At 43.2% G+C, this 26,840-nt stretch overlaps 1 protein-coding gene across 1 annotated transcript in view; it reads left to right on the forward strand.

The window, feature by feature from the left end:
- Window positions 1-25,869, forward strand: part of LOC311138991 (G protein-activated inward rectifier potassium channel 1-like) — a gene marked incomplete at both ends in the record, with an annotated part of 26,620 nt that extends 751 nt beyond the window's left edge. The window contains 3 exons of the mRNA XM_084173812.1: window positions 3,362-3,416; window positions 17,595-17,811; window positions 25,223-25,869. Of these exons, the coding sequence (XP_084029938.1) occupies window positions 3,362-3,416; window positions 17,595-17,811; window positions 25,223-25,869 (919 nt within the window). The remainder of the gene's footprint in view (window positions 1-3,361; window positions 3,417-17,594; window positions 17,812-25,222) is intronic.
- Window positions 25,870-26,840: the final 971 nt, after the last annotated feature.

Consider the following 26,840-nt stretch of genomic DNA (forward strand, 5'->3'; position numbering starts at 1 on the left):
TGAGGGAATCCTATTTGAGTCAGAAAAGGATGTTCGTATGATAGGTAAGATATACAAAACCTTGCAGAGAGCCTATCCAAATGACAACCAAGACTTAAAAATAACTGATATGGGCCCAAGATGGAGGGAGTGTTGGTACATAACTAACTAAATTACAGTTAACGAAAATGTATGCTTAATCCAGTATAAAATAATGTATAGAATATATTATACAAGTGACAAAATTCACCTTCTACAGCACAAAGTCATGTCTTAAGTGTAAAATGAACAATGACTCAATAATTAATTAAAAGTCCAAAAGTTATGGGCACAGCTAGAAAGTTGGCTGTCAGAAGTTTTACAATGTAAATTTACTTTTAATCCATCAAAAAAATGTCGACATGTATCTGTCTATCTTCATATTTCAAGACATGGCATATGAGGGTGCAGTTAGATACTCATTGGGTTGGACCAGACTTTTCTCATCAATCATTTTGAAAACCCTTTTTCTTAAAAACTGGAAATCAAGTGATCCTCCATCTTTAAGACAGTGGAAGGATCAAATGCATTATTATTTCAATATTGAAAAGGTGTGGGTGACAGAGAAAAACAGAATAGTGCAATTTGAGGCCATATGGCATTGTTTTCTAAGCACTGGAGATGGATGCAGTGGGAACATGTGGGTCTAGGCAGGTGTGATGTCATTGATGTTTGTGTGCGACTGTCTGTTGTATTTTGTCTGCATATGTTTATTGTTTGAAAATACATTGAGGGAAAAAAGTATTTGATCCCCTGCTGATTTTGTACGTTTGCCCACTGACAAAGACATGATCAGTCTATAGTTTTAATAGTAGGTTTATTTGAACAGTGAGAGACAGAATAACAACAAAAAATCCAGAAAAACACATGTCAAAAATGTAATAAATTGATTTGCATTTTAATGAGGGAAATAAGTATTTGACCCCTCTGCAAAACATGACTTAGTACTTGTAGCAAAACCCTTGTTGGCAATCACAGAGGTCAGACGTTTCTTGCAGTTGGCCACCAGGTTTGCACACATCTCAGGAGGGATTTTGTCCCACTCCTCTTTGCAGATCTTCTCCAAGTCATTAAGGTTTCGAGTCTGACGTTTGGCAACTCGAACCTTCAGCTCCCTCCACAGATTTTCTATGGGATTAAGGTCTGGAGACTGGCTAGGCCACTCCAGGACCTTAATGTGCTTCTTCTTGAGCCACTCCTTTGTTGCCTTGGCTGTGTGTTTTGGGTCATTGTCATGCTGGAATACCCATCCACGACCTATTTTCAATGCCCTGGCTGAGGGAAGGAGGTTCTCACCCAAGATTTGACGGTACATGGCACTATCCATCGTCCCTTTGATGCGGTGAAGTTGTCCTGTCCCCTTAACACCCCCAAAGCATAATGTTTCCACCTCCATGTTTGACGGTGGGGATGGTGTTCTTGGGGTCATAGGCAGCATTCCTCCTCCTCCAAACACGGCGAGTTGAGTTGATGCCAAAGAGCTCCATTTTGGTCTCATCTGACCACAACACTTTCACCCAGTTCTCCTCTGAATCATTCATATGTTCATTGGCAAACTTCAGAGGGGCCTGTATATGTGCTTTCTTGAGCAGGATTTCAGTCCTTCACGGCGTAGTGTGTTACCAATTGTTTTCTTGGTGACTATGGTCCCAGCTGCCTTGAGATCATTGACAAGATCCTCCCGTGTAGTTCTGGGCTTATTCCTCACCGTTCTCATGATCATTGCAACTCCACGAGGTGAGATCTTGCATGGAGCCCCAGGCCGAGGGAGATTGACAGTTATTTTGTGTTTCTTCCATTTGCGAATAATCGCACCAACTGTTGTCACCTTCTCACCAAGCTGCTTGGCAATGGTCTTGTAGCCCATTCCAGCCTTGTGTAGGTCTACAATCCTGTCCCTGACATCCTTGGAGAGCTCTTTGGTCTTGGCCATGGTGGAGAGTTTGGAATCTGATTGATTGATTGCTTCTGTGGACAGGTGTCTTTTATACGGGTAACAAGCTGAGATTAGGAGCACTCCCTTTAAGAGTGTGCTCCTAATCTCAGCTCGTTACCTGTATAAAAGACACCTGGGAGCCAGAAATCTTTCTGATTGAGAGGGGGTCAAATACTTATTTCCCTCATTAAAATGCAACATTTTTGACATGCGTTTTTCTGGATTTTGTTGTTGTTATTCTGTCTCTTACTGTTCAAATAAACCTACCATTAAAATTATAGACTGATCATTTCTTTGTCAGTGGGCAAACGTACAAAATCAGCAGGGGATCAAATGCTTTTTTCCTTCACTGTATGGGGGCTGAGATAGAGGGTAGCTGGGAGGAGCAGAGAAAGAGATCTTTGGGAAAGGGGGATACCTAGTCAGTTGTACAACTGAATGCATTCAACTGAAATGTGTCTTCCGCATTTAACCCAACCTCTGAATCAGAGAGGTGCAGGGGGCTGCCTTAATAAACATCCACGTCATTGGCGCCCGGGTAACAGTGGGTTAACTGCCTTGCTCAGGGGCAGAACGACAGATGTTTACCTTGTCAGCTCGGGGATTCATTCCAGAAACCTTTTGGTTACTGGCCCAAAGCTCCTACCCGCCAGGCTACCAGCCACAGCATGTCCAACACCCTTCAGCCAGTGACATTTAGAGTAGCAGGTGGTTTAACTGCGGGACACGGTAATGTATCAGTGAGCTGCTCTGACAGAGAGCGGGGCTCTCAGGTTGGGGTTTGACAGTTAAAACTCCAGCCATGAAACACACAGAATCAAATCATCATCAGCCATGGAGCAGTATACATGCTGCTCACCCCGATCAAGCATGATGTTAAATCAGAAGTGGCCCTGGACTTAAGACCTTGCAGTAAAGGAATAAATCATATTCATAGGGCATGTGAATACATCTTTCATCTTCACTCTCATGTTGTAAGGTCTGGTTTACATCACAATGTGATGTTTGAATAGGACTTTGTAGAGACACTCCAATATGAAACCAAAGAGAGGCAAAAACATTGGTTTCTGGGATTACGCACACACACACACACACACACACACACACACACACACACACACACACACACACACAAAACACAGTGAGGCGCTTTGAGCTTGTTTATGTATGTGTTCCCCCACTTCGAAAACATCAGCACAGCACATTGAGCAGAGCGTGGGTCAACTTAATAACACATACATCCAGTGTGGCTGGGAGAGAGAGAGAGAGAGGCAGGGAGAACCACCTCTCTACAGTCACAGCCAGGCAGTCCCCAAAGCGAACAGCCTCCTAGGCACACAGTCAGAACAGCCACAATAGATAGCCCCAAGCAGGGTGTTTCTCTGGGATAAACCCCATCTCTCTCAGCCTCCCAGGCAGACCATTTACAGCAGCTGGAGGGGTGCACCACACCTTTGACAGGGTGCACGTTGCTCCAAATGGCTGGTCATTTACTGGAGGGCTAGTCTGTTGATTGATTTAGCCTGTGCAATAATTGAATAGGGCTCAAGCACAGACCCAGGCGTCTTCACAATATAAAGCTCCCCTACAGTGGGTGTATTTTCAGAGGAAAAAGGGCGAGAAAGGAAGTACGCACAGGGACGTCCATTCAACGTCTGTGCCCAGTGGAATGACGTGGAAACAACTTTGATTCAACCAGTGTGTGCCAGTGTGTGCCCAGTGGGTAGGCTATGAGAGGAACACACAGAGATTGCGTCATGAAATACGTGAAGCGCAGGCAGGCACTTTGAGCACAAGTAAGAAACCCCTCCCCTTTTCTCTCTGACTACAAAGGAAAAATGAAAGAGTAAACACCATCCCCATCCTCCTCTCCTGCTCTCTCTTTCTGTCTTTGAGGTACAATCCATGCAGCCCACACTGTGCTGTGGGCTCTTTAGTATTGTTGCTCTGCTCTCAGGATTCACAGCACAGCCCTTTCACTTCAAATAACCTTTAGCCAGCACAAAAATATTTCAAGTGTTTGTCATAAATGTACAAATAAGCCTCCTAGTTTTGGGAAAACATATCTGAAAACAAATTACTCCGAAATTAATTATATTGAAACAGTTGTAAAAGTTAACATGAATTATAGTCACGAAAAATGAAAAATGGATTCACAGGAATCATACTATTTTGTAAGTAAATTAATTTGTCTATTTTGTCAGTGCAGTACTAGTAGAGAGATGATGGTGGCGCTGTTGAATCATGCCCCTCTTTCACCTGTTCCCCCAATCTCCACTGCTACTCACAAATCTGTACAGGTTTTTAAATAGTCCTCTCCATCTTCCATTTAGGTATTGACTTGCCATATGTTCATAAATATAGACTGTAACATGACCTGGCATATTGAACAAGGTGCTAGAACCACATAACACCAATCAGACAAATAGAGCACATACCGGTTGGAGAAAAGCAAAGTCCTGATGAACTCCTGTATTCATTCTTCAGTTAAGTCCTATCATTCATTCATACATACATACATACATACTTTATGACTGTGCAGAATGTGTGTACACAGGTGTGTGTGTGTGTGTGTGTGTGGCAGTGACAGCTGCTTATTCAGAGGCTCATAAAAGACAGAGGAGTGGATGGGCAGGCAGCATTGGCATGACTCCTGTTTGGGTTTATAGTATGGTGTAGTTGAGGCATCTGCTCCTTGTGCCCACGTCTGTCAGTCACAGTCCACATCTCATTCCAGCCAGGACCGCTCACTTCAAACAAACCCACCAATCACACAGCCAACCACAGAACCCACATCCAAAAAGCAGCGGGGCCAATTCTGCAGGCAGTAACTGTGAAAATAGGCCTATGCAAAGATTTACTTTAAAATACTTTTGCTGGATGATTTGACTGGCACTGTGAGCTGGCTGAGCCAAGCGACAGTCCAGTCCTTGTCGAATGCGGGCCTGATTGCTGGTAGCTAGGCTGCTTGTTTGTTGTTTGGGGGCAAGTGTTGTGTTGGCTAGTGTGGTGTAGCCTCGCGTTATGCAGCGCTGCTGAAGTGGCTGATCAGTAGAGGGGAGCAGGCAGCAGAAGGGCCCAGCTCCATTTTACAGGGCACAGAAACTGATCAATCAGAACTGTCACAGCCAACAGCCGTCCAAACCCAGAGCAAGGGCCAGGCAGACTCAGTAAGCCTCTGAGTGCATCCTGCTGGAACGCTCCTCGCTCTCACACCAAAATATGAGAGAGGCACAGCTGAATGGAGAAGGAAAAGACAAAAGGCTATAATAGAAAATACAGAGAGAGAGAGAGAGAGAGAGAGAGAGAGAATGGGTGACAGGTATACAGATGTAGGATCTTAATTTGTAGTGTATTTGAGGTTTAAAAAGGCATTTGTAATTTCCACTTTGAAATTTCAGACTTGATTTTCCCTTACAAAGAAATTGTCAACCTCTACAAACATTTCCATTAATTATAATCCACATAATAATCCACATTTCTTGTTGCTGCAGGATAATTTTCCTGTTGTAGCAAACTGGCTCAAGGTGGGAGATGTGGTATAGACTAGCCAGGCAGGCAGCTACTTGATTTCCATTCCTCCTTTCTAATAAGAGAAGAGATGCAATTCTAAGTGTGGGCTGTGGAAAGCTGTGAAAGCTACAGAGGTCTTAAAGTTGGCCTTGCAGACATTGATCCTCAGAGCCTGAGACGTCTGATCTATACTTGTGAGCTTCTTTAGGGTTGCTGGGGTTCTGAAGAGTATATATTTATGTGGGTGCACACACACACACACACACAGACACACACACACACACAGACACACACACACACACACACACAGACACACACACACACCACTACGTCATCCGATCCAAGGCAGTGGAAGGGTTAACACTACCACCTGGCCTCTCATCCCACATTGTTATCTGAGGCATTAAAGGAAGCCAGGCGTGAAGTGTGTGGCGGAGTGTGTGTTATTTCTTATATCACTGCCAGAGGTCACGTGACCCGTGAGTGATATAGAAGTGGAACGCGGATGGACACGGTGTGTTGGCGGAGATACCCTGGAGACAAAAATAAAGCAAGAGCATTTGACTGTAAACCATTATGTTACTCAACAAATGTAGGTTATAGTACAGTGTGCTCACAGAGCCACATTAGACTCTTGTTCCTGGTGCTCCAATGTGAATCCCTCTCAGGGTTTTAGGGAACTAGTGGGTGGGCCCTGGCAGCACTGTTACATTAAGCCCTATTTTGGCCATGGCAGTCCTTTTCAACCGCTCCTGTCACAGTCCATGAGTATCAGACAGCACATTAAAACACGGTTCAAGACAAGCAACAGAGAAAGCTAGCTATCCTCCAGTTTAGCATTACAGAACAGCCTATTTGCATTTCAGAGTGGGTTATATTATTTCCAATTAAACAGCGATTTCCGTTTTCCCTGCGTCACCTCCTTGTGTGAAGCGCTTCCAACCAACTTCTTAAATTTCCTCAGCAGCCAGTGAACCAGGGACCACTCCAGTCACCTAATCAACACATGCACCATCGCCTGCCTGCCGCTCGGCCTGCCCCTGATTGATGAGGGCTTTGGAGAGGCCCAGGCATGGAGTGTGGGGATGACTCGGATGACCAGGCCTCTTTAGGCCCAATCAATTTCATTTAGCGCCTGTCCTCAGCCATGAGTCACTCACTGCAGAGATAAGACTCAGAAGACATGGCTCCAAAGAGGAAAATTCACTGCATGGACAAAAAAGGACTGAAAGGCTTTTTAAAATCTTTATTAATGGGTGGTTGTTTAGAGTAGTTACTGGAAAAACACACACACATACACCCGTTTGTTTTACTATCCTTTTGGGGACCAAACAATTTATTCCCATTCAAAATCCTATTTTCCGTAACGCTTACCCTTAACCTAACACTAACCTTAACCCCTTAACCTAACCCTAACTCCTAACCCTAATGCTAAACCTAACCTCTAACCCTAACCCTAATTGTAACCCTAACCCTAAACCTAACCACTACGCCTAAAATAGCCTTTTTCCTTGTGGGGACCGGCGAAATGTCCCCACTTGTCCGAATGTTCCTTGTTTTACTATCCTTGTGAGGATTTCTGGTCCCCACAAGGATAGTAGAACCAAAAACAGACACACACACAAAAAAAACAGACACACAAAAAACAGACACACAAAAACACACACAAACACACAGACACACATATGTTAGCGTTTTTCATCATGAATCTTGTTCTGGAGGCTAGCTGCCACAACGACAAAGTCATAAAATCTCATTTTAAACCTAACCTTTAAAAAAATGTTTAACCCTAACCTTAACCACATTGCTTACCCTTATTCCTAACCCTAATCTTAAATTAAGACCAGAAGGCAAATGTTCATTTTCATGAATTTTTACAAAATAGCCAATTTTGAGCTGGGGAAATAGCTCAGTTCTGCCTCCAGGACAAGACTCAAGACAATAAACGTCAACCTGCCAGACACACACACATCCCAGCTAGCACATTTGGTTCCTTGGAAGTTGTGGGAACATACATTTTTGGTTTTCCATTGGTTCTGGGAATAAAGCCATACGTTTCCTGACTGGTAAAACGGAAAGTTTTTTAATGTTCTGAGAATGGGAGTGAAAATGTTGCCATTTCTGGGAACGTACATTTTTCGGTTGCAGGGAGGTTCTGAGAATGTTTTACTATGGTTCCCTGAGGTTTTATAGCACTGTTCATTACATAAAGAATCTCAAAGCCCTTATTAACGCTCTGAGAATGGAAATTATTTCAGTAAGACTGCTAGCTTATTTTTGTTTAACTATTATAAACTCAAAGCACAGGCATTAATCATGCAAACACAGATTCTTTTTTATTGTGACACGGCATCAATGACATTCAAACCTATAATCTTCTCTTCTCAATCCATGGAATTAGTCCACTGCACCACCAGGATGGAGCAAGCATGCCATGTTCTTTTAACGCATACAAAGCTGTTCATTTTAGTCTATTCAAACAGACCACATCTCAAAGGAAACAAGCACTCATTAAGATCAGGTGTGGCCAATTAGCAGGCGCGGCCAACACACCTAAAAACACTTAACAAGGTAGCGGATAAGAGAGAGTTTTGTTGATGCTGAGAACGGAATGTATATGTTTTTAAGTAACATTCTTAGAACGTTCTCTGAATGTTACTAACGTTTTCTTGTGGTTTTTATGGAACATTTTCTTAACGTTCTCGGAACAATTTGAGAACATGACTTTAAATAGAACCACGAGGAAACCTGTAGGAAACATTATACTGAAGTACTGAAATTACCACAGAAGAACATTGTTTCTTAACGTTCTCTGAACTATTGGAGAACATTCCCAATGTCAAACCAGTTGAAGAACGTTGCTATAACATTGCCAAAATTGAAATGAAATGTAACCATGTTTGAACTTTTAGGAAACGTTCTATTAAGGTAATGAAATACCAAGACAATTTTGTTTTTTGGTCAAGTTCCTTAAATGTGCTGAGAATGTTCCAAGCCAAACAACTATCGTGCACCATTCCCAGAAAGTTGTTGGAAAGTTGTATGCAAAATAACCATACACTGTATGACAACCACACCCTCACCAAGCTCTAAGAAACATATGGTTCTCAGAACGTTATGTACAGTTGAAGTCGGAAGTTTACATACACTTAGGTTGGTGTCATTAAAACTAGTTTTTCAACAACTCCACAAATTTCTTGTTAACAAACTATAGTTTTGGCAAGTCAGTTAGGACATCTACTTTGTGCATGACACAAGTAATTTTTCCAACAATTGTTTACAGACAGATTATTTCACTTATAATTCACTGTATCACAATTCCAGTGGGTCAGAAGTTTACATACACTAAATTGACTGTGCCTTTAAACAGCTTAGAAAATTCCAGAAAATGATGTCATGGCATTAGAAGCTTCTGATAGGCTAATTGACATCATTTGAGTCAATTGGAGGTGTACCCATGGATGTATTTCAAGGCCTACCTTCAAACTCAAAAGAAATCAGCCAAGACCAAAAAATTGTAGACCTCCACAAGTCTGGTTCATCCTTGGGAGCAATTTCCAAACGCCTGAAGGTACCACGTTTATCTGTACAAACAATAGTACGCAAGTATAAACACCATGGGAGCACGCAGCCGTCATACCGCTCAGGAAGGAGACGCGTTCTGTCTCCTAGAGATGAACGTACTTTGGTGCGAAAAGTGCAAATCAAGATCCTTGTGAAGATGCTGGAGGAAACAGGTACAAAAGTATCTATATCCACAGTAAAACGAGTCCTATATCGACATAACCTGAAAGGCCGCTCAGCAAGGAAGAAGCCACTGCTCCGAAACCACCATAAAAAAGCCAGACTACGGTTTGCAACTGCACATGGGGACAAAGATCGTACTTTTTGGAGAAATGTCCTCTGGTATGATGAAACGAAACTAGAACTGTTTGGCCATAATGACCATCGTTATGTTTGGAGGAAAAAGGGGGGTGCTTGCAAGCCGAAGAACACCATCCCAACCATGAAGCACAGGGGTGGCAGCATCATGCTGTGGGGGTGCTTTGCCGCAGGAGGGACTGGTGCACTTCACAAAATAGATGGCGTCATGAGGAAGGAAAATTATGTGGATATATTGAAGCAACTTCTCAAGACATCAGTCAGGAAGTTAAAGCTTGGTCGCAAATGGGTCTTCCAAATGGACAATGACCCCAAGCATACTTCCAAAGTTGTGGTAAAATGGCTTAAGGACAACAAAGTCAAGGTATTGGAGTGGCCATCACAAAGCCCTGACCTCAATCCTATAGAATATTTGTGGGCAGAACTGAAAAAGCGTGTGCGAGCAAGGAAGCCTAAAAACCTGACTCAGTTACACCAGCTCTGTCAGGAGGAATGGGCCAAAATTCACCCAACTTATTGTGGGAAGCTTGTGGAAGGCTACCCGAATCGTTTGACCCAAGTTAAACAATTTAAAGGCAATGCTCCCAAATACTAATTGAGTGTATGTAAACTTCTGACCCACTGGGGATGTGATGAAAGAAATAAATCCTGAAATAAATCATTCTCTCTACTATTATTCTGACATTTCAAATTCTTAAAATAAAGTGGTGGTCCTAACTGACCTAAAACAGGGAAGTTTTACTAGGATTAAATGTCAGGAATTGTGAAAAACTGAGTTTATATGTATTTGTATAAGGTGTATGTAAACTTCCGACTTCAACTGTATTATCCCAGCAGTTTGGTGCTGCCTTCTTTTCAAAAGCATCTAGAATTGATAAGTTAAAATTGCCTGTCTGTCTGGTTATGTCAATTTTGTTTGAACAGAGACAGTAATGTAGAGAGAAAGACTGTGCACCAACAGCTATCTCTGATTTTTACGCTTTACAAAGAGAGTGGAGGAGAGTGCCACAGGCACAGGAAGATTTGCTTGTCAGCGTTTGCGATACAGTCATCCGTCTTTTTAATCTTAACTGACACAGACAGCAAGTAAAAAGCGGTAGTGCCCAATTTGGTCTAACCCACACACAGAAGAACAATGGCCAACACATGTACAGTATTCACCGGGCTGAAAACACCTGACAGTAGACATGAACAATAGTCCCTCTAAACACAGAGAGAGATGAGTTTATCATAACACAAACCCCACCGTGCCACTCATTGAGATTCAGTGTGTAGCTCAGTTGGTAGAGCATGGCGCTTGCAACGCCAGGGTTGTGGGTTCGATTCCCACGGGGGCCAGTATGAAAATGTATGCACTCACTAACTGTAAGTTGCTCTGGATAAGAGCGTCTGCTAAATGACTAAAATGTAAATATATATAATATACTGTATATACACACATCAAATATTACTGCCCACTACAGGAAATGGTGACCCCGACATGATATATCATTAGGAACTTGTGGATTTTGTTGATAACTTTAGAAGTACGGTAAATGGCGACTGGATAATTTTGAATATTATTGGTTACTTTGAAGGTCCAGTTCGGGTGAGTTTATGCAGAAGATTGTCATATCCTTCAGTGTTGCACCCACGGGTCCATAGGAAGTTTTGATTATTTATTCCATTAGATTCCCTGATATGTACTGAACAAAAATATAAACGCAACATACAACAATTTCAAAGATTTCACTGAGTTACAGTTCATAGAAGGAAATCAGTCAATTGAAATAATTTCATTAGGCCCTAATCTATGGATTTCACATGACTTGGCAGGGTCAGATTGAGGTTTTCCCCACAAAAGTGATTTATTACAGACATAAATACTCCTCAGCACCCCTCCTCCCCTTCCTCAGACGATCCCGCAGGTGAAGAAGCCGGATGTGGATGTCCTAGGCTGGCGTGGTTACCCGTGGTCTGCGGTTGTGATGCCGGTTGGATGTACTGCCAAATTCTTTAAAACGATGTTGGAGGCTGTTTATGGTAGAGAAATGAACATAAAATGATCTGACAACAGCTCTGTTGAACATTCCTGCAGTCAGCATGCCAATTGCATGCTCCCTCAAAACTTGAGACATCTGTGGCATTGTGTTGTGTGACAAAACTGCACATTTTAGAATGGCATTTTATTGTCCGCAGCACAAGGTTCACCTGTGTAATGATCATGCTGTTTAATCAGCTTCTTCATATGCCACACGTGTCAGGTGGATGGATTATCTTGGCAAAGGAGAAATGCTCACTAACAGGGCTGAAAAAAAAATTTGGTTTGCAAAATTTGAGAGAAATACGCTTTTTGTTTGTATGGAACGTTTCTGGGATCTTTTATTTCAGCTCATGAAACATGGGACCAACACTTTACATGTTGCATTTATATTTTTGTTCAGTATATAACGAACACGTAGCCTACGCAATGGATAAGGTGCAAGCTATAGACCTCAAAAGCTGATCAAGAAAGATAAGAATAGTCTTAATATTAATTCGACAAGCGATTAAATACTTGATTACTGGTAAACAATTGGCATGTATAAAAACGAGGTGGAGAGAAACCTAATTCTAGAGGTTAGTGCGCATTTGCTTTGCAAACACCAACACAGGGAATTGAAGTGAAATATAGGCATTTTTGAATTATTTTCTGACGAGAAAACATTTAGAGTGAGAGCTGATGCTTTTGAAGCTGCAATGTAAAGTGCTAGAAAAAAAGTGTCAAGACACTGGAGCATTCAGGCACTGGTGGCGTTTCAGACACCGATAGTGGTGTTGGCTTTACAGATGACTGTGGAGAGTGCAGCCGCACTCCAAAACGCATGTTATGCCGCCCGCATATTCAAACTCCTGGCCGCTGTCGCACTCCTCATAGACTAGCGAGTCCATTCAGGGCAGTAGCAGCTCATGTTAATGTCATTAGTACATTTACAAACAATACAGGCCAGAGTCTGTCATTTTGCGCAGGTTAACATGCAGTGAGGCCACCTCTCACTTAAATGAAATTGGACCATTCCCAGTGAAATCTCCATTCACACCATTGTGGGAACGGGTGAAGACCCAGTACAACTCGTATATTCTTGAAATGCGAGATGTATGGCGAGTACTTTTGCTCTCAACTCCAAGTGAAATTGCCCACAGAGCCACAGAAGATTTTAAGGATGGCACAATTGTCAACCAATGCAGACATCTTAGAGCGGCTTAAAGCAAACTTGCTCGCTCTTCGGGGTCCATCTCATGCAGACTGGATTAGGTTCTTGGCCTGTAAGCAGGGCACAAGGTAACCTTTCGAACAGTACGCAGAGCGACTGAGTAAAGCGTTAGATTTGGGGGGTCCTGCAGATAACACATTCCAAAGAATTGTTACATGGGCCACTAATACGGAATCTAGGACAGGATGTCCTAACCAGGCATGTTCCGTTGCATCTAACTATGTTATCCCTAAACAGCACACTAAACAGTGTACTCACTGCAAACGAACAGGACATGTAGTGAAAACTTGTTTGGATCTGTGGAGGGGTCGTCCCCCCAGGTATTTCAACCAAGGTGTAGGATGGGTCATCTAGCATCAAAGTGTTGGAACCTTGGATTTGGGAATCCACCTTTCTTTATGCGTCTTAAACTAGACACAGAGCAAATGTTTCGGACTTGAATAGCACTCGTCTGTAGCCTACCTGGTGGCGGCCACATCCGTGCCTCTCTCTAACAACCACATAGGCCAAGCTACAGAGCTCAGTCATTTTTCTATTCATTGAAAATGTAATTCGTGAAGCGTTCCTTGTTTTTGAACATGAATAGCTAGTTTTAACCGACAACGTGATCATTGGACAGACCGCAGTGTTTTTTGGAAACGTGGGAGTTTATTATGCTGCGGTTGTCTTGGTTGCGCATAGGACAGGTTTCAACTTTAGCGATTACAAGGTATAGACATTCTCTCAATGTATAGTGTAAGCGGGTAATTGTAGAGCAAATTCTTCAGCAAACCCTCTTTGATAAATATCCTGACTTGTTTGAGAAACGACTGCAGACTCTACCCCAATGTTTTAAACATTGTTGCCTGGAGCTCAGAGGCTCAGACTAACTGTAATTCTAACATAACCGGTAGGCTGAGACAATGTAGTCTCAAACATATGTTTATAACATTGAACACTTTTAATCTTGTGTGGTAATCAGTTGTGTTAGATTTCTGAGTGTGATTTCTATTCTTATGCGTATTGTGCATATGGCTAAGTCCATCTGATATGTGACGATGTGTGTGTGAGTTATGAGTTTTGTCCCACCCCTCTGCTAGCCAGTGGCTGGCTGGGTGGCTGTTTGTTGATAGGCTACACAGGATGGTCTAAGGCAGGGTTTCCCAAACTCGGTTCTCTGGACCCCAAAGGGTGCATGTTTTGGGTTTTGCCCTAGCACTACACAGCTGATTAAAATAATCAACTAATCATCCATCTTTGATCATTTGAATCAGCTGTGTAGTGTTAGGGCAAAAACTTTTTATGATTCAACCTATGGATGTTGATTATTTTCCTATCATTTTAGCTAATCACTGACACAATGGAAAGCTGATTCCTTGGATGAATTTCTTAGCTTCGGCTCGACGTTCCTTTTATGTGCACTATAAAAGGGAATCACATTGGCATGGCTGGTTTTCCATACCAAACTCAGCTCTCAATGTGAAACAGGAGATTTTATTCCATTTTTAATGGATGATTATGATTATCCCACTTTTGAACTGACTCTGATAGAAGTCCTTGGTCCCAGGCAACTCCTGTCCTTTGTTCCATATAGGCCTACGTTTCTCTATGTTATATGTATGTTATATGTATGTTCCATGTATGTTCTATGTATGTTCCATGTATGTTCCATGTATGTTATATGTATGTTCCATGTATGTTATATGTATGTTCCATGTATGTTATATGTATGTTCCATGTATGTTATATGTATGTTCCATGTCTTACTTGTTGAATGTTTCTCATCTCTCTGGAGAATAACCCAATGTTTTGCACAAGAATGATATGTTTTAGGTTATCCCGAAACAATTCCAACCCTTGTGTGGTGACCACATTAGATTGAACTGTTCTCCCTTTGTTGTCACACACAATGCTAGACACCATGGCTTATGTGGTTGTTCAAGGGATCAGATTAATGTTGATGTGGCACATATGGTTAAATCTTCCTGTTGACCACACCCACCTCTATGGATGTGTTTGTGTTCAAGGGGGGGCTCAGATTGGGTTTACAAACTACTGAATTATTCATATTTGATTTGCACAAGCAGTTGGTGAGCTTTGGATCTCACTCCCAAGTTGTATTTACATTTACTTAGAATTTTGCTATCGTCCTCATCTTATAGGTTACTTGCTAAAGATAGCATCGTTTTTAAATGTATCTTTGAATGTGATTTTGTCAGGTTTTAAATACATTTTGTTGCATACGACAGCTCTGTCTCCAGAGACAGAACAGTGAGTTAGTCACATACCATTTAAACAATGTTTAAAGATGCAGGTAAGTCTCTACTTCCTGATTGGGTCTAAAAACATTTAAAAACATTTACTTTGAAGATCCTCTGGTGGTTGAGAAACCAGTTCAAAATTGCTTTTATGACCTGTCGGCAGAGAACATTGAGATAATTTAGCAACCAAATACATTTGTTTTTTACAATTCTAATATTGATGCTAATTCTTACTAGACATAGACATGTGTTACTACCTTTGTTGTTATTCAACTGTTTTACATAAAAAATTTTTGCTTTTTGTTTTTGACATGATGTATTATTTTATTATTATGATCTATTTCTATTTATTTAAACTCAAGAATTGATCTTGGGGTGATTTTATTTAATATTTTCAAGGCAAACTTCCTCCCATAGTGGAGAGGCTTTTTCAATTGAACTTTCTGTCTTTCTCAAGATTTGACACTTATGATAGTGTAACTTTAATTATGCATTTAATGTCCTTTCATTCCATTTTATATCCATCTGATTCATGCTTGATCAACTTTGAGGATACCATTGACCAGACCAACCAATCTGACAACATGCAAAGCCAAACTGACTAGTAACTCTTGACTGTAATAATGTTTAATCAAATGTTGAGAACTGATTGAACTGATGTAATCTTTCTGCCGTTAACAAAGAATGATGTTTTATTGAGCTTAGTTTAAGGAATTTGTACTTAGGGACATTGGCATGTCAAAAGCACATTGTCAACGCTCCAATGGAAGACACTCCTGGTGTCATGGGCCCAAGGACTAGAAGTGAGGTATGTATAATATAATGTATATACACATGTCAAATATTACTTCCCACTACAGGTTCTGTGGTTTGTTCTGGAAGTACTGGAAATGCTCTTGAGTTTCATATAGCAGGTAGGAGGCAGGATAAGAGGATCCTAAAACAGCAACAGCAGTGTGTTGAGTGGAGGAGTGGGACTGTGTGGGGGTGCAATGTGAAGGGTGTGTGTGTGTGTGTGTGTGTGCGTGTGTGCGTGCGGTAGAGAAGAGTTAGAGGTGAGGTGTGTGTAGGCGGTGAGGCTGACACATCATCCCAATTATCAGCAAGGTTGAGATAAGAAACAGAGATGAGAACTGCAGTAACAATCTTTCCCTCAGTTTTGGAGACTTACGGTACAGAGAAAAACATAAAAGAAAATCAAGACTGTGTCTTTCAATGTGAATAACAACACTCCAAAACAGTGGGAATAGAAACAATTCTGCGACTCTCCACACTCAGTTGTCCTTCAGTTTGAACCACAAAACCTCAATTTCGGACAAAAAGCATGTCTTAAATGGCCAATCAGCAGTTGCTACATCCATTTTTGGACATAAATTAATTATATTTCCCATTGTTTCTTGAAGAATATAACTTATGAGCTTAGTTTAACTGCCGTACCCCATCAGAACCTAAAATATAAGCTTGTTTTACTCTAATGTTTGTAAACAACGTAAATGTAAACAAACACTGTACATGGTTAAAACTATAATTTTGATATCATGGATGGTCAGTCCCTGCATCAATAGCTCTGTCTATGAATTTGAGAGTGATTCCATTCATCCACCTCAATCCCTCAGCTTTTTACAGAAACAGTGGTTGGGAGCCGGCTTTGTTATTGTTTCTGCTGATTGGCCCATTCATGTTCATTAACCCTCTTATTTTCCTTACGGAAAATACCAGCAGCTGCATTGTGCACAGACTTACAGATAGAGAGCGATACAGAGAGGGGTATAAGGAAAAGAGAGAGGGGAGGCGGAGGGAGACACAGAGAGAGATAACTATTAGAGAGGGCATCAGAAAGAGTGAGAGAAAGCGAAAGAAACAGAGTGAGTTAAAGAGAGGAGCCCAGCTCAGCTTAGCTCAGAGCTGAGAGCTCAGCGCTGTGCCCTGTCTTCATCTGGGCAATGAAATGCTTTCGCACCAGTTAGAATACCGTAAGCTGGGTCTGTCTAAACAGGGTTTTCTCCTCCACCTCCTCATCTAATGCTCGCCAGGCCTACTACTAATTAATATGAAAGGCCAGGCCTGCCACCGCACCGCCGCAAACAAAGCAGCCTCGAATATTCAGAGGAAGGAATGCCCTCTGGCGCTGCCACGTGGTACGGGGCAGGAGAGAGAAACATTGTGTGTACGTGTGTAACACTAGAGGAGTTTAGTGGATGTTTCCTTGCACAGATGTATGGTACTTCCCTGGGTTGGAGATAAGAGGAGGGGGATGGGATGGTGTGCTGGGCTATACGAGAAAATAGGTACATTGTGCTGAAGGCACCTGAAACATGAATTGTTTATCATAGATATCAATATACAAATATGTTTCTAAACGAGAGAGAGTTGCACCCCCATGTCCTGAAATGTCCCTATATTACTTTTGTCTGCACCTACTTTGTGTTGGTTGATGCGCTGTCCACTCACTCACCTCCGGAAGGGGAGAAAAATAGGAAATGAACAACAAGACAAACAGCATGTGGTAGTGTAGAGAAGAGTGATAGGCTCCACGCTACTCTGTCCTGTCACACTGTTATCTACAATCATCTTGGTAGCACTGCAGAGTGACTCCAACAGAGGCCATGGTAAAGTGAAAAAATGCAAGTCTACAGTTTAAAGTCTCTCTCTCTCTCTCTCTCTCTCTCTCTCTCTCTCTCTCTCTCTCTCTCTCTCTCTCTCCCCCCTATTTCTCCTTTCTCTCTCTCCTTCTCTCCTCCCCCTCCCTCTCTCTCCCTCCCTCTCTCCCAGTCTCGTCAGACCCCGGAGGGAGAGTTCCTACCTCTGGACCAGTGTGAGCTGGATGTGGGTTTTGGGACGGGTGCGGACCAGCTCTTCCTAGTGTCACCTCTCACCATCTGCCACGAGATCAATCCTAAGAGCCCTTTCTTTGACCTGTCCCAGCGCTCCCTCATGAACGAGCAGTTTGAGATCGTTGTCATCCTGGAGGGCATTGTGGAGACCACAGGTGAAGAACCACTACCCTCGCTCCTCCTGTTAACCCTTTACTCTCTTCTTCCTACCCTTCTCTCCTCCTTTTTAATTGATTATTCTTTCACTACCCTTTCTCCTCCTTTTAACTCCTTACTCTCTTCTTCCTAAAGAGGCTCCTCCTTTTCAAAGGCTCAATGCAGCCATTTTGATGTCAATATCAAATCATTTCTGGGTAACAATTAAGTACCTAATTTCCATTAAAATTGGCAAAAATATTTCTTGCCCAAAAAACTATTTCTCAAGCAAGTTTCACGATGGAAAGCCAAAACTCTCGCCCATGCAAACCTGCTGATTAGAAGGTCCTGTGTAGATTGTATTTCAACCAGGAACTATCAGGAAATAACACTGATAAAAAAAATGCACGTATTTACAGTGGTAGTTTCATCAGCATGATATAAAACACAGGAAAGTTGACTGCACTGAGCCTTTAATTGATTATCCTTTCCTGGTCCTTTTCTTCTTCTTCACCCCAACCATTATCTCCGTCCGTTCAGTGGGTTGTTCTTTCCCTATCTCCACCGTTTAGCTTGCAATTCTGGTATTCCTCTCTCCTCTCCATTATCTGAACTCGTCGAATTAAACTACTGTATATTCTCATATGCTTATCAGTCTTACTTCTCCATTTCAACCTGCCACATATCCCCATGTAATATTTCCATCCAGATTCTGGAGATAGTCAGACTAACAGATCTCTCTTAATCTCGAAAACCCTGTAAGAATCTAATAGATCTTAGTAAGTGTTCAGTGGTAAACAGAGCGAACAGTGGAGAGGTGGACGTTGGGTATTGGGGACAGCACCAGGGAATGGCTTCCTGATTGAATTATGAGGGACATTGTATTACTGCAGGATGTTTTTTTTTATCCCTACCCCATGTAAAATAGATAGGGTCATAGATGCAAATGTCACTTAGATAAATAAGCTTGGGGTTCAGCTGAAGTTACTCTATTTCTCACTGGGCAGAATGCAGGGTTAATTGTGAAACAGTAAGAGAAGTTGAACACAACAGCTGTACTGAACTACAGGCAGGCTGCAGGTGTGCTGGGTCGCCTATGGCAACAAAAGTGTTTTTCTCTCTTCTACATCGAACAATACGATTCCTCATTCTAATACTCATACATAAATAACAAAGTCTTTGTCTGCTCTGGCGTTATTTATTTATTTCTCTGCTCCCTTCTCTTTTTCCTTTCATCTCTCCTTTGTTCTTCTCCCCTCCTCCCTCTTTCTCGTTGTCCTGGGCAGAAGCATGAAGCTGAATAGAGGGAGGGATGGGCAGGCAGGCAGCACGCTCTGTGCTCTGTTGATAATGTCATTAAGGCATGCTGCAGCCAACCGCCTCTCTCTCTCTCTCTCTCTCTCTCTCTCTCTCTCTCTCTCTCTCTCTCTCTCTCTCTCTCTCTCTCTCTCTCTCTCTCTCTCTCTCTCTCTCTCTCTCTCTCTCTCTCTCTCTCTCAGCAGCACTGTGGTTCTCTGAGCTGAGGAGCAAAGCAGGGGGCTGAGGAGGGGTTCTACTCTGTATGAATGAGGTGGCCTTGGAGTCACCTGTGTGGTCCTGTGCACAGTGTGCAGACATCCCTTACTCCCCAGAGAAAGAAATCCATATCATCCACTGAGAGACAGGCAGAGCATTGTCCTGCCATTTGAGAAACCTTCTGTCACCAACTGATAGCCTTTGCATCTTTCTGGTGTCTGATTAGATGATTATGGGGTCTCTCTACTATCACACTATGATTGTACATCAGCTCCTGTTCCACTAGAGATGTGTGGTATGTAGGCCTAGTTGTCACAGCTTTCTGACAGGTGTGTGTGTGTGTGCTAGATGAAGAGAGCCAGTAGTAGGATTGAAAAAGAGGCTAGGAGAAGAAAAGTCATTGTATTATGGAAATGCACCATTTGAGTAGTGCCAGTGGAGGCTTTACATAAAGCTCTCCTCCAGCTGTTTTCTCACTTGCTCAGCTGCTTTGATTTTCATTCAAGGCCCACAAAACATAACAGACTGTCAGTGTACCTGGCAAGAACGTTGGGCTCTGACGCCACATCATTTCCTGCTGCAACTGTATACCTTTCCAGTCACCATCAATGGGCAAATTATAGCTAATTATCACCAAATTCTATATGAAAGAATAGAAAATAACTTTAATTAATTTCAGCTTAGGGTTGAGGATAGTCAAGGGTTTGGGTAAACCCCTTGGTAGTGATATTACTGTGTCAGTCAAATGTCAGGGAAAGGATCAGTTTCTCTTTCTGCAGTCAGCCAGCTCTGTTTAACAGAGCAATACAGGGCTTATTGATCGGTGAGGGCCCTCGATACAGATATAATTGTCAAGGAAATAATTTTACAAGAGCTGAGGTCAAATAAAAACCTACAATTTTATTTGTCACATGCTTTGTAGACAACAGGTGTAGACTAACAGTGAAATGCTTACTTACGGGTCCTTTTCCAACGATGCAGAGTTAAAGATAAAATCTAAATAATACACAGTGGATAACGAATAAAAATAATTAGTAAAAATAACATGGCTATATATAGGAAGTAGAAAATAACATGGCTATTTACAGGGAGTACCAGTACTGAGTCGATGTGCAGAGGTACGAGGTAATTGAGGTAGCTATGTACTGTACACATAGGTAGGGATAAAGTTACTAGGCAACAGGATAGATAATAGACAGTAGCAGCAGCGTATATGGTGAGTATGAAAGTGTGTGTGTGCGTGTGGCGCCAGTGTGTGTGTGTGTTGGGGTGTAAGAATGTGTGAGTGTGTGGGTAGAGTTCAGTGTGTGTGCATAGAGTCAGTGCAAAATAGTTTGTGCAAAAAAGGGTCAATGCAGGTAGCCATTTATTTGGCTATTTAGCAGTCTTGTTTAGAAGTCTTATGGCTTAGGGGTAAAAGCTGTTCAGGGTCCTGTTGGTTCCAGACTTGGTGCATTGGTACCACTTGCCGCGCGGTAGCAGAGAGAACAGTCTGTGGCTTGGGTGGCTGGAGGCTTTGACAATTCTTTGGGCCTTCCTCTGACACCGCCTGGTATAGAGGTCCTGGATGGCAGGGAGCTTGGACCCAGTGATATACTGGGCCGTACACACTACCATCTGTAGTGCCTTGTGGTCGGATGCCAAGAAGTTGCCATACCAAGTGGTGTTGCAGCTGTGTAACTTTTTGAGGATCTGAAGGCCCATGCCAAATCTTTTCAGCCTCCTGAAGGGGAAGAGGCATTGTCGTGCCCTCTTCACGACTGTGTTTGGACCATGATAGATCCTTTAGTGATGTGGACACAGAGGAACTTGAAGCTCTCAACCTGCTCCACTACAGCCCTGTCGATGTGAATAGGGGCGTGCTAGGCCCTCTGTTTCCTGTAGTCCACAATCAGCTAATTTGTCTTACTGATGTTGAGGGAGAGGTTGTTGTCCTGGCACCACACTGCCAAGTCTCTGACCTCCTCCCTATAGGCTGTCTCCTCGTCATCAGTGATCAGGCCTACCACCGTTGTGTCATCGGCAAATGTAAGAATGGTGTTGGAGTTGTGCACAGCCACGCAGTTGTAGGAGAACAGGGAGTACAGGAGGGGACTAAGCACGCACCCGTGAAGGGCCCCTGTGTTGCAGGTCAGCGTAGCAGATGTGTTGTTGCCTACCCTCACCACCTTGGGGCGGCCCATCAGGAAGTCCAGGATCCAGTTGCAGAGGGAGGTGTTCAGTCCCAGGGAACTTAGCATAGTGATGTGCTTCAAGGGCACTATGGTGTTGAATGCTGAGCTGTAGTCAATGAACAGCATTCTCATGTACAGTGGGGAAAAAAAGTATTTAGTCAGCCACCAATTGTGCAAGTTCTCCCACTTAAAAAGATGAGAGAGGCCTGTAATTTTCATCATAGGTACATGTCAACTATGACAGACAAATTGAGAAAAAAAAATCCAGAAAATCCCATTGTAGGATTTTTAATGAATTTATTTGCAAATTATGGTGGAAAATAAGTATTTGGTCACCTACAAACAAGCAAGATTTCTGGCTCTCACAGACCTGTAACTTCTTCTTTAAGAGGCTCCTCTGTCCTCCACTCGTTACCTGTATTAATGGCACCTGTTTGAACTTGTTATCAGTATAAAAGACACCTGTCCACAACCTCAAACAGTCACACTCCAAACTTCACAATGGCCAAGACCAAATAGCTGTCAAAGGACACCAAAATCAAAATTGTAGACCTGCACCAGGCTGGGAAGACTGAATCTGCAATAGGTAAGCAGCTTGGTTTGAAGAAATCAACTGTGGGAGCAATTATTAGGAAATGGAAGACATACAAGACCACTGATAATCTCCCTCGATCTGGGGCTCCACGCAAGATCTCACCCCGTGGGGTCAAAATGATCACAAGAACGGTGAGCAAAAATCCCAGAACCACACGGGGGGACCTAGTGAATGACCTGCAGAGAGCTGGGACCAAAGTAACAAAGCCAACCATCAGTAACACACTACGCCGCCAGGGACTCAAATCCTGCAGTGCGAGACGTGTCCCCCTGCTTAAGCCAGTACATGTCCAGGCCCGTCTGAAGTGCATTTGGATGATCCAGAAGAGGATTGGGAGAATGTCATATGGTCAGATGAAACCAAAATATAACTTTTTGGTAAAAACTCCACTCGTCATGTTTGGAGGACAAAGAATGCTGAGTTGCATCCAAAGAACACCATACCTACTGTGAAGCATGGGGTTGGAAACATCATGCTTTGGGGCTGTTTTTTTGCAAAGGGACCAGGACGACTGATCCGTGTAAAGGAAAGAATGAATGGGGCCATGTATCGTGAGATTTTGAGTGAAACCCTCCTTCCATCAGCAAGGGCATTGAAGATGAAACGTGGCTGGGTCTTTCAGCATGACAATGATCCCAAACACACCGCCCGGGCAACGAAGGAGTGGCTTCGTAAGAAGCATTTCAAGGTCCTGGAGTGGCCTAGCCAGTCTCCAGATCTCAACCCCATAGAAAATCTTTGGAGGGAGTTGAAAGTCTGTGTTGCCCAGCGACAGCCCCAAAACATCACTGCTCTAGAGGAGATCTGCATGGAGGAATGGGCCAAAATACCAGCAACAGTGTGTGAAAACCTTGTGAAGACTTACAGAAAATGTTTGACCTGTGTCATTGCCAACAAAGGGTATATAACAAAGTATTGAGAAACTTTTGTTATTGACCAAATACTTATTTTCCACCATCATATGCCAATAAATTCATTAAAAATCCTACAATGTGATTTTCTGGATTTTCTTTTCTCATTTTATCTGTCATAGTTGACGTGTACCTATGATGAAAATTACAGGCCTCTCTCATCTTTTTAAGTGGGAGAACTTGCACAATTGGTGGCTGACTAAATACTTTTTTTCCCCACTGTAGGTAGTGGGAAAGGGCAGTGTGGAGTGCAGTAGAGATTGCGCCATCTGATGATCTGTTGGGACGGATTGCAAAATTGGAGTGGGTCCAGGGTGCCTGGGATGATGATGTTGATGTGAACCATGACCATCTTTTCAAAGCATTTCACAGATGTGAGTGCTACAGGGCGATAATCATTTAGAGAGATTACCTTGGCGTTCTTGGGCACAGGGACTATGGTGATCTGGTTAAAACATGTAGGTATTACAGACTGGGTCAGGGAGAGGTTAAAAATGTCAGTGAAGACACTTACCTGATGGTCAGCACATGCTCTGAGTATGTGTCCTGGTAATCCGTCTGGCCCTGCGGCCTTGTGAATGTTAACCTCTTTAAAGGTCCTACTCACATCAACTACGGAGTGTGATCACACAGTTGTCCAGAAGAGCTGGTTCTCTCACGCATGGTTCAGTTTTGCTTGCCTCGAAGCGAGCATAGAAGGCATTTAGCTCGTCTGGTCATGTCACTGGGCAGCTCGTGGCTGAGTTTCCCATTGTAATCCATGATAGTTTGCAAGCCCTACCACATCCGATGAGCGTCTGAGCCGATGTAGTAGGATTCGATCTTAGTCTTGTATTGACGATTTGCCTGTTTGATGGTTCTTCGGAGGGCGTAATGGGATCTCTTATAAGCGTCCGGGTTAGTGTCCCGCTCCTTGAAAACGGCAGCTCTAGCCTTTAGCTCAGTGTGGATGTTGCCTGTAATCCATGGCTTCTGGTTGGGATATGTACGTACGGTCACTGTTGGGATGATGTCGCCAATGCATTCATTAATGAAGCTCCCAGAGAAGGCTGTGCTCAGGATGATGCGCCGGTCATTATCTGACTGACTCCTTTTCAAATAGGACCAGGACGTAATGTAACCAACCACTGGTATAGGGACCTTTTCATATAGGACTATACGACATCATGCAAACAGCAATACCAGACTACCCTTTCCTCGGCTACGGGTGCTACATGTTTTCCTTTTATTGCTGCATGGATGCTGCAATTTCTGCTACAATGTTATTGCTCTTTACTTAGGATTATCATATTTTGTTTATGGTAGACTAGATTAAACTAATTTCTATGAATATGGCTATTAGTGCCATTGATAGGAGTGATGTGAGGAGAGCACCCAAGGCTCCTGCAGCATCAAAGGAATGGATCTGGTAAAGGTGGTGTTAGGAGATTCCTTATTAGCCTGAGCAGAAAAAAACAACAGGTAATTATCACTAAATGCATTTCAACACTGATCAAAGGGATGAGTAACCTTTGGCCTCTAGTGATTGCCATGGATACAAAAGAACAGCTGTAGAATCATGTAGGATGAGGTTTCATTGAGACAGAGCTAGATATAGAAATAGAAAAGAAAAGTATCTAGCTATGAGACCTGCAGCCAATGTCCTTTAGTATGCTGTTTCCATCAAGCTCATTTGAGCCAATGGCCCCACACTCTGCAGAGGCAGAGGGAGGTAAACAGTGAGTGCAATATATCTGTCTGTTTGTCTCAGGGACAGCCTCAGCCAAACCTATAAGTGGAAACGGATCGATGAGTAACAGTGCTGTGGCCATTTTTACGATCAGAGGAACGGCAAATGTCTTCCGGCTAGATTTACGGGCGCAGCAGTATTTAAATCTCCCCTGTATGGCTAGAGTGAGGGAGGTCTGTGCCAAAGCAGGTCTGTGTCGGGGAAATTGCTTTTTTCTCATGCTGTCAGACAATTCAAAGACTGAATTGTTTCCACACATGCTAAGAGTAGAAGAGAGGGAAAGAGAAGGGGGATGGAGGGAGAGGACGAGATAAGTGGGAGGAGGTTGGTTTGCTACTTCATTTTCTCCTTTCTCTCGCACCTTATTGTTGGATGGTAACTAAACTCCACAGTATTTTCATCCTATTTATCAAAAATGACAGTTATTACAGGGCTATTTAACACCTGTGTTTGTGCTGCCTAGTCAATGCTAGAGGCTGAGTTTCACTCTTTCTCCCTGTCTCTCAGGTATGACGTGTCAGGCGCGGACGTCGTACACTGAGGATGAGGTGTTGTGGGGCCACCGCTTCCTGCCCGTCATGTCTCTGGAGGAGGGATTCTTCAGGGTGGACTACTCCCAGTTCCACAGCACTTTCGAGGTCAACACCCCACCCTACAGCGTCAAGGAGCATGATGAGAAGTCCTCCCTGCTTTCGCCCCTCTCCACCCCCACGCTGGGCGAGAGCCACGGTGCCGCCCGACGTGCCCGTGTCTTCTCTGTGGACTGCATCAACACTACGGACCGGGAGGAGCGGGCAGGGCAGTCCAGGTTGCCCAGTAAGCTTCAGAGGATGAGCTCGTCTGGGAAGGAGGACCTACAGAGGAAGGTTCTGATGCTGAGCTCCCAGCACTCTGAGAAGGCCTGCAGTACTGGAGACCTGCCTCTCAAGCTGCAGCGTCTCAGCTCCTCCCCCGGCCCAGAGGCTGCAGCTCGGCTGCAGCTCAAGGCCTTGAAGGTGGGCTTTGAACCCATGACCCAGTCCACTGGAGACCTGCAGCTGCCCCCCACCCCAGCCCCCGTCCCAGCCCGCATCCACACCCCTCTGCCCTCAGGAGGGGGCCGACCAGAGGACAACCTGCCGGCCAAATTACGCAGGATGAATGCTGACCGCTGAGGTCATCATGACCAGACTTTGGTTGCATCCCAAATGGAACCCTATTCCCTATATAGTGCACTACTTTTGACAAGGGCCCATAGGAGGCTCTGGTCAAAAGTAATGCACTATGTAGGGAATAGGGTGTCATTTGGGACGCATCCCCAGTCTAACTTCTCTTTGAACTATGGAGAGACAGAAAATGGAATGTGACTGAATATACTGAAAGACAATGACATGGAAGGAAAAAAATATATGATGGGCGTTGTGTCACTATTTTCTGGTTTTTCAAACACAACCTTTACTGGAATTACTGTGATTTTTGGGTGTTTTATAGCAACAGTGTTCATACTGGTCACACACACAAACACACACACGCACACATGCTCACACGCTCATCTTTCCGTCATCACCCACACACTCTACACAATTGTGCATGTATACAATCAATCCATCTGAATGCACTGCATACCCCCTCTCTTAGTTTTAAACAAATAAAATATATTTAAGATGATAATACTTCCTTTGTCTATATTCTAGTTTCCATCAACGGGAACATCTACTTAGCTAAGAAATACAGTCAAAATGCAATCTAACTATTTTGTTATTATTCATCATTGGGGCAGTATGTTATAGTAATCTGTTACTCGTTAGTTTATATAATACCTTTGTTTTTACATTCAATAGGTTGTTGATGGCCTAATCTTAGCTGCTGGAGAGAAACACTTTCCATAACAGTTCCATAACTCCTTTGAACAGAGTCAGACACAGTGGATTATGGGCTTTGCTGATACCAGAGAGAAACACAGAGTCTTCATCCCAAATGGCACCCTATTCCCTATATAGTGGAGTGCACTACTTTTGACCAGGGCCCATAGGGAATAGGGTGCCATTTGAGATGCAGATGGAGGCTTATCCTTGGTGGTGATTGGCTGGTGTTTGGGAGTGGAGGATGGGGAGTGAAACAGTGGAGGAAGTGTCCGTTCCCTTCA

This window comes from Coregonus lavaretus (assembly GCF_964263955.1).
Source record: "Coregonus lavaretus genome assembly, chromosome: 2".
Taxonomy (NCBI): Eukaryota; Metazoa; Chordata; class Actinopteri; order Salmoniformes; family Salmonidae; genus Coregonus; species Coregonus lavaretus.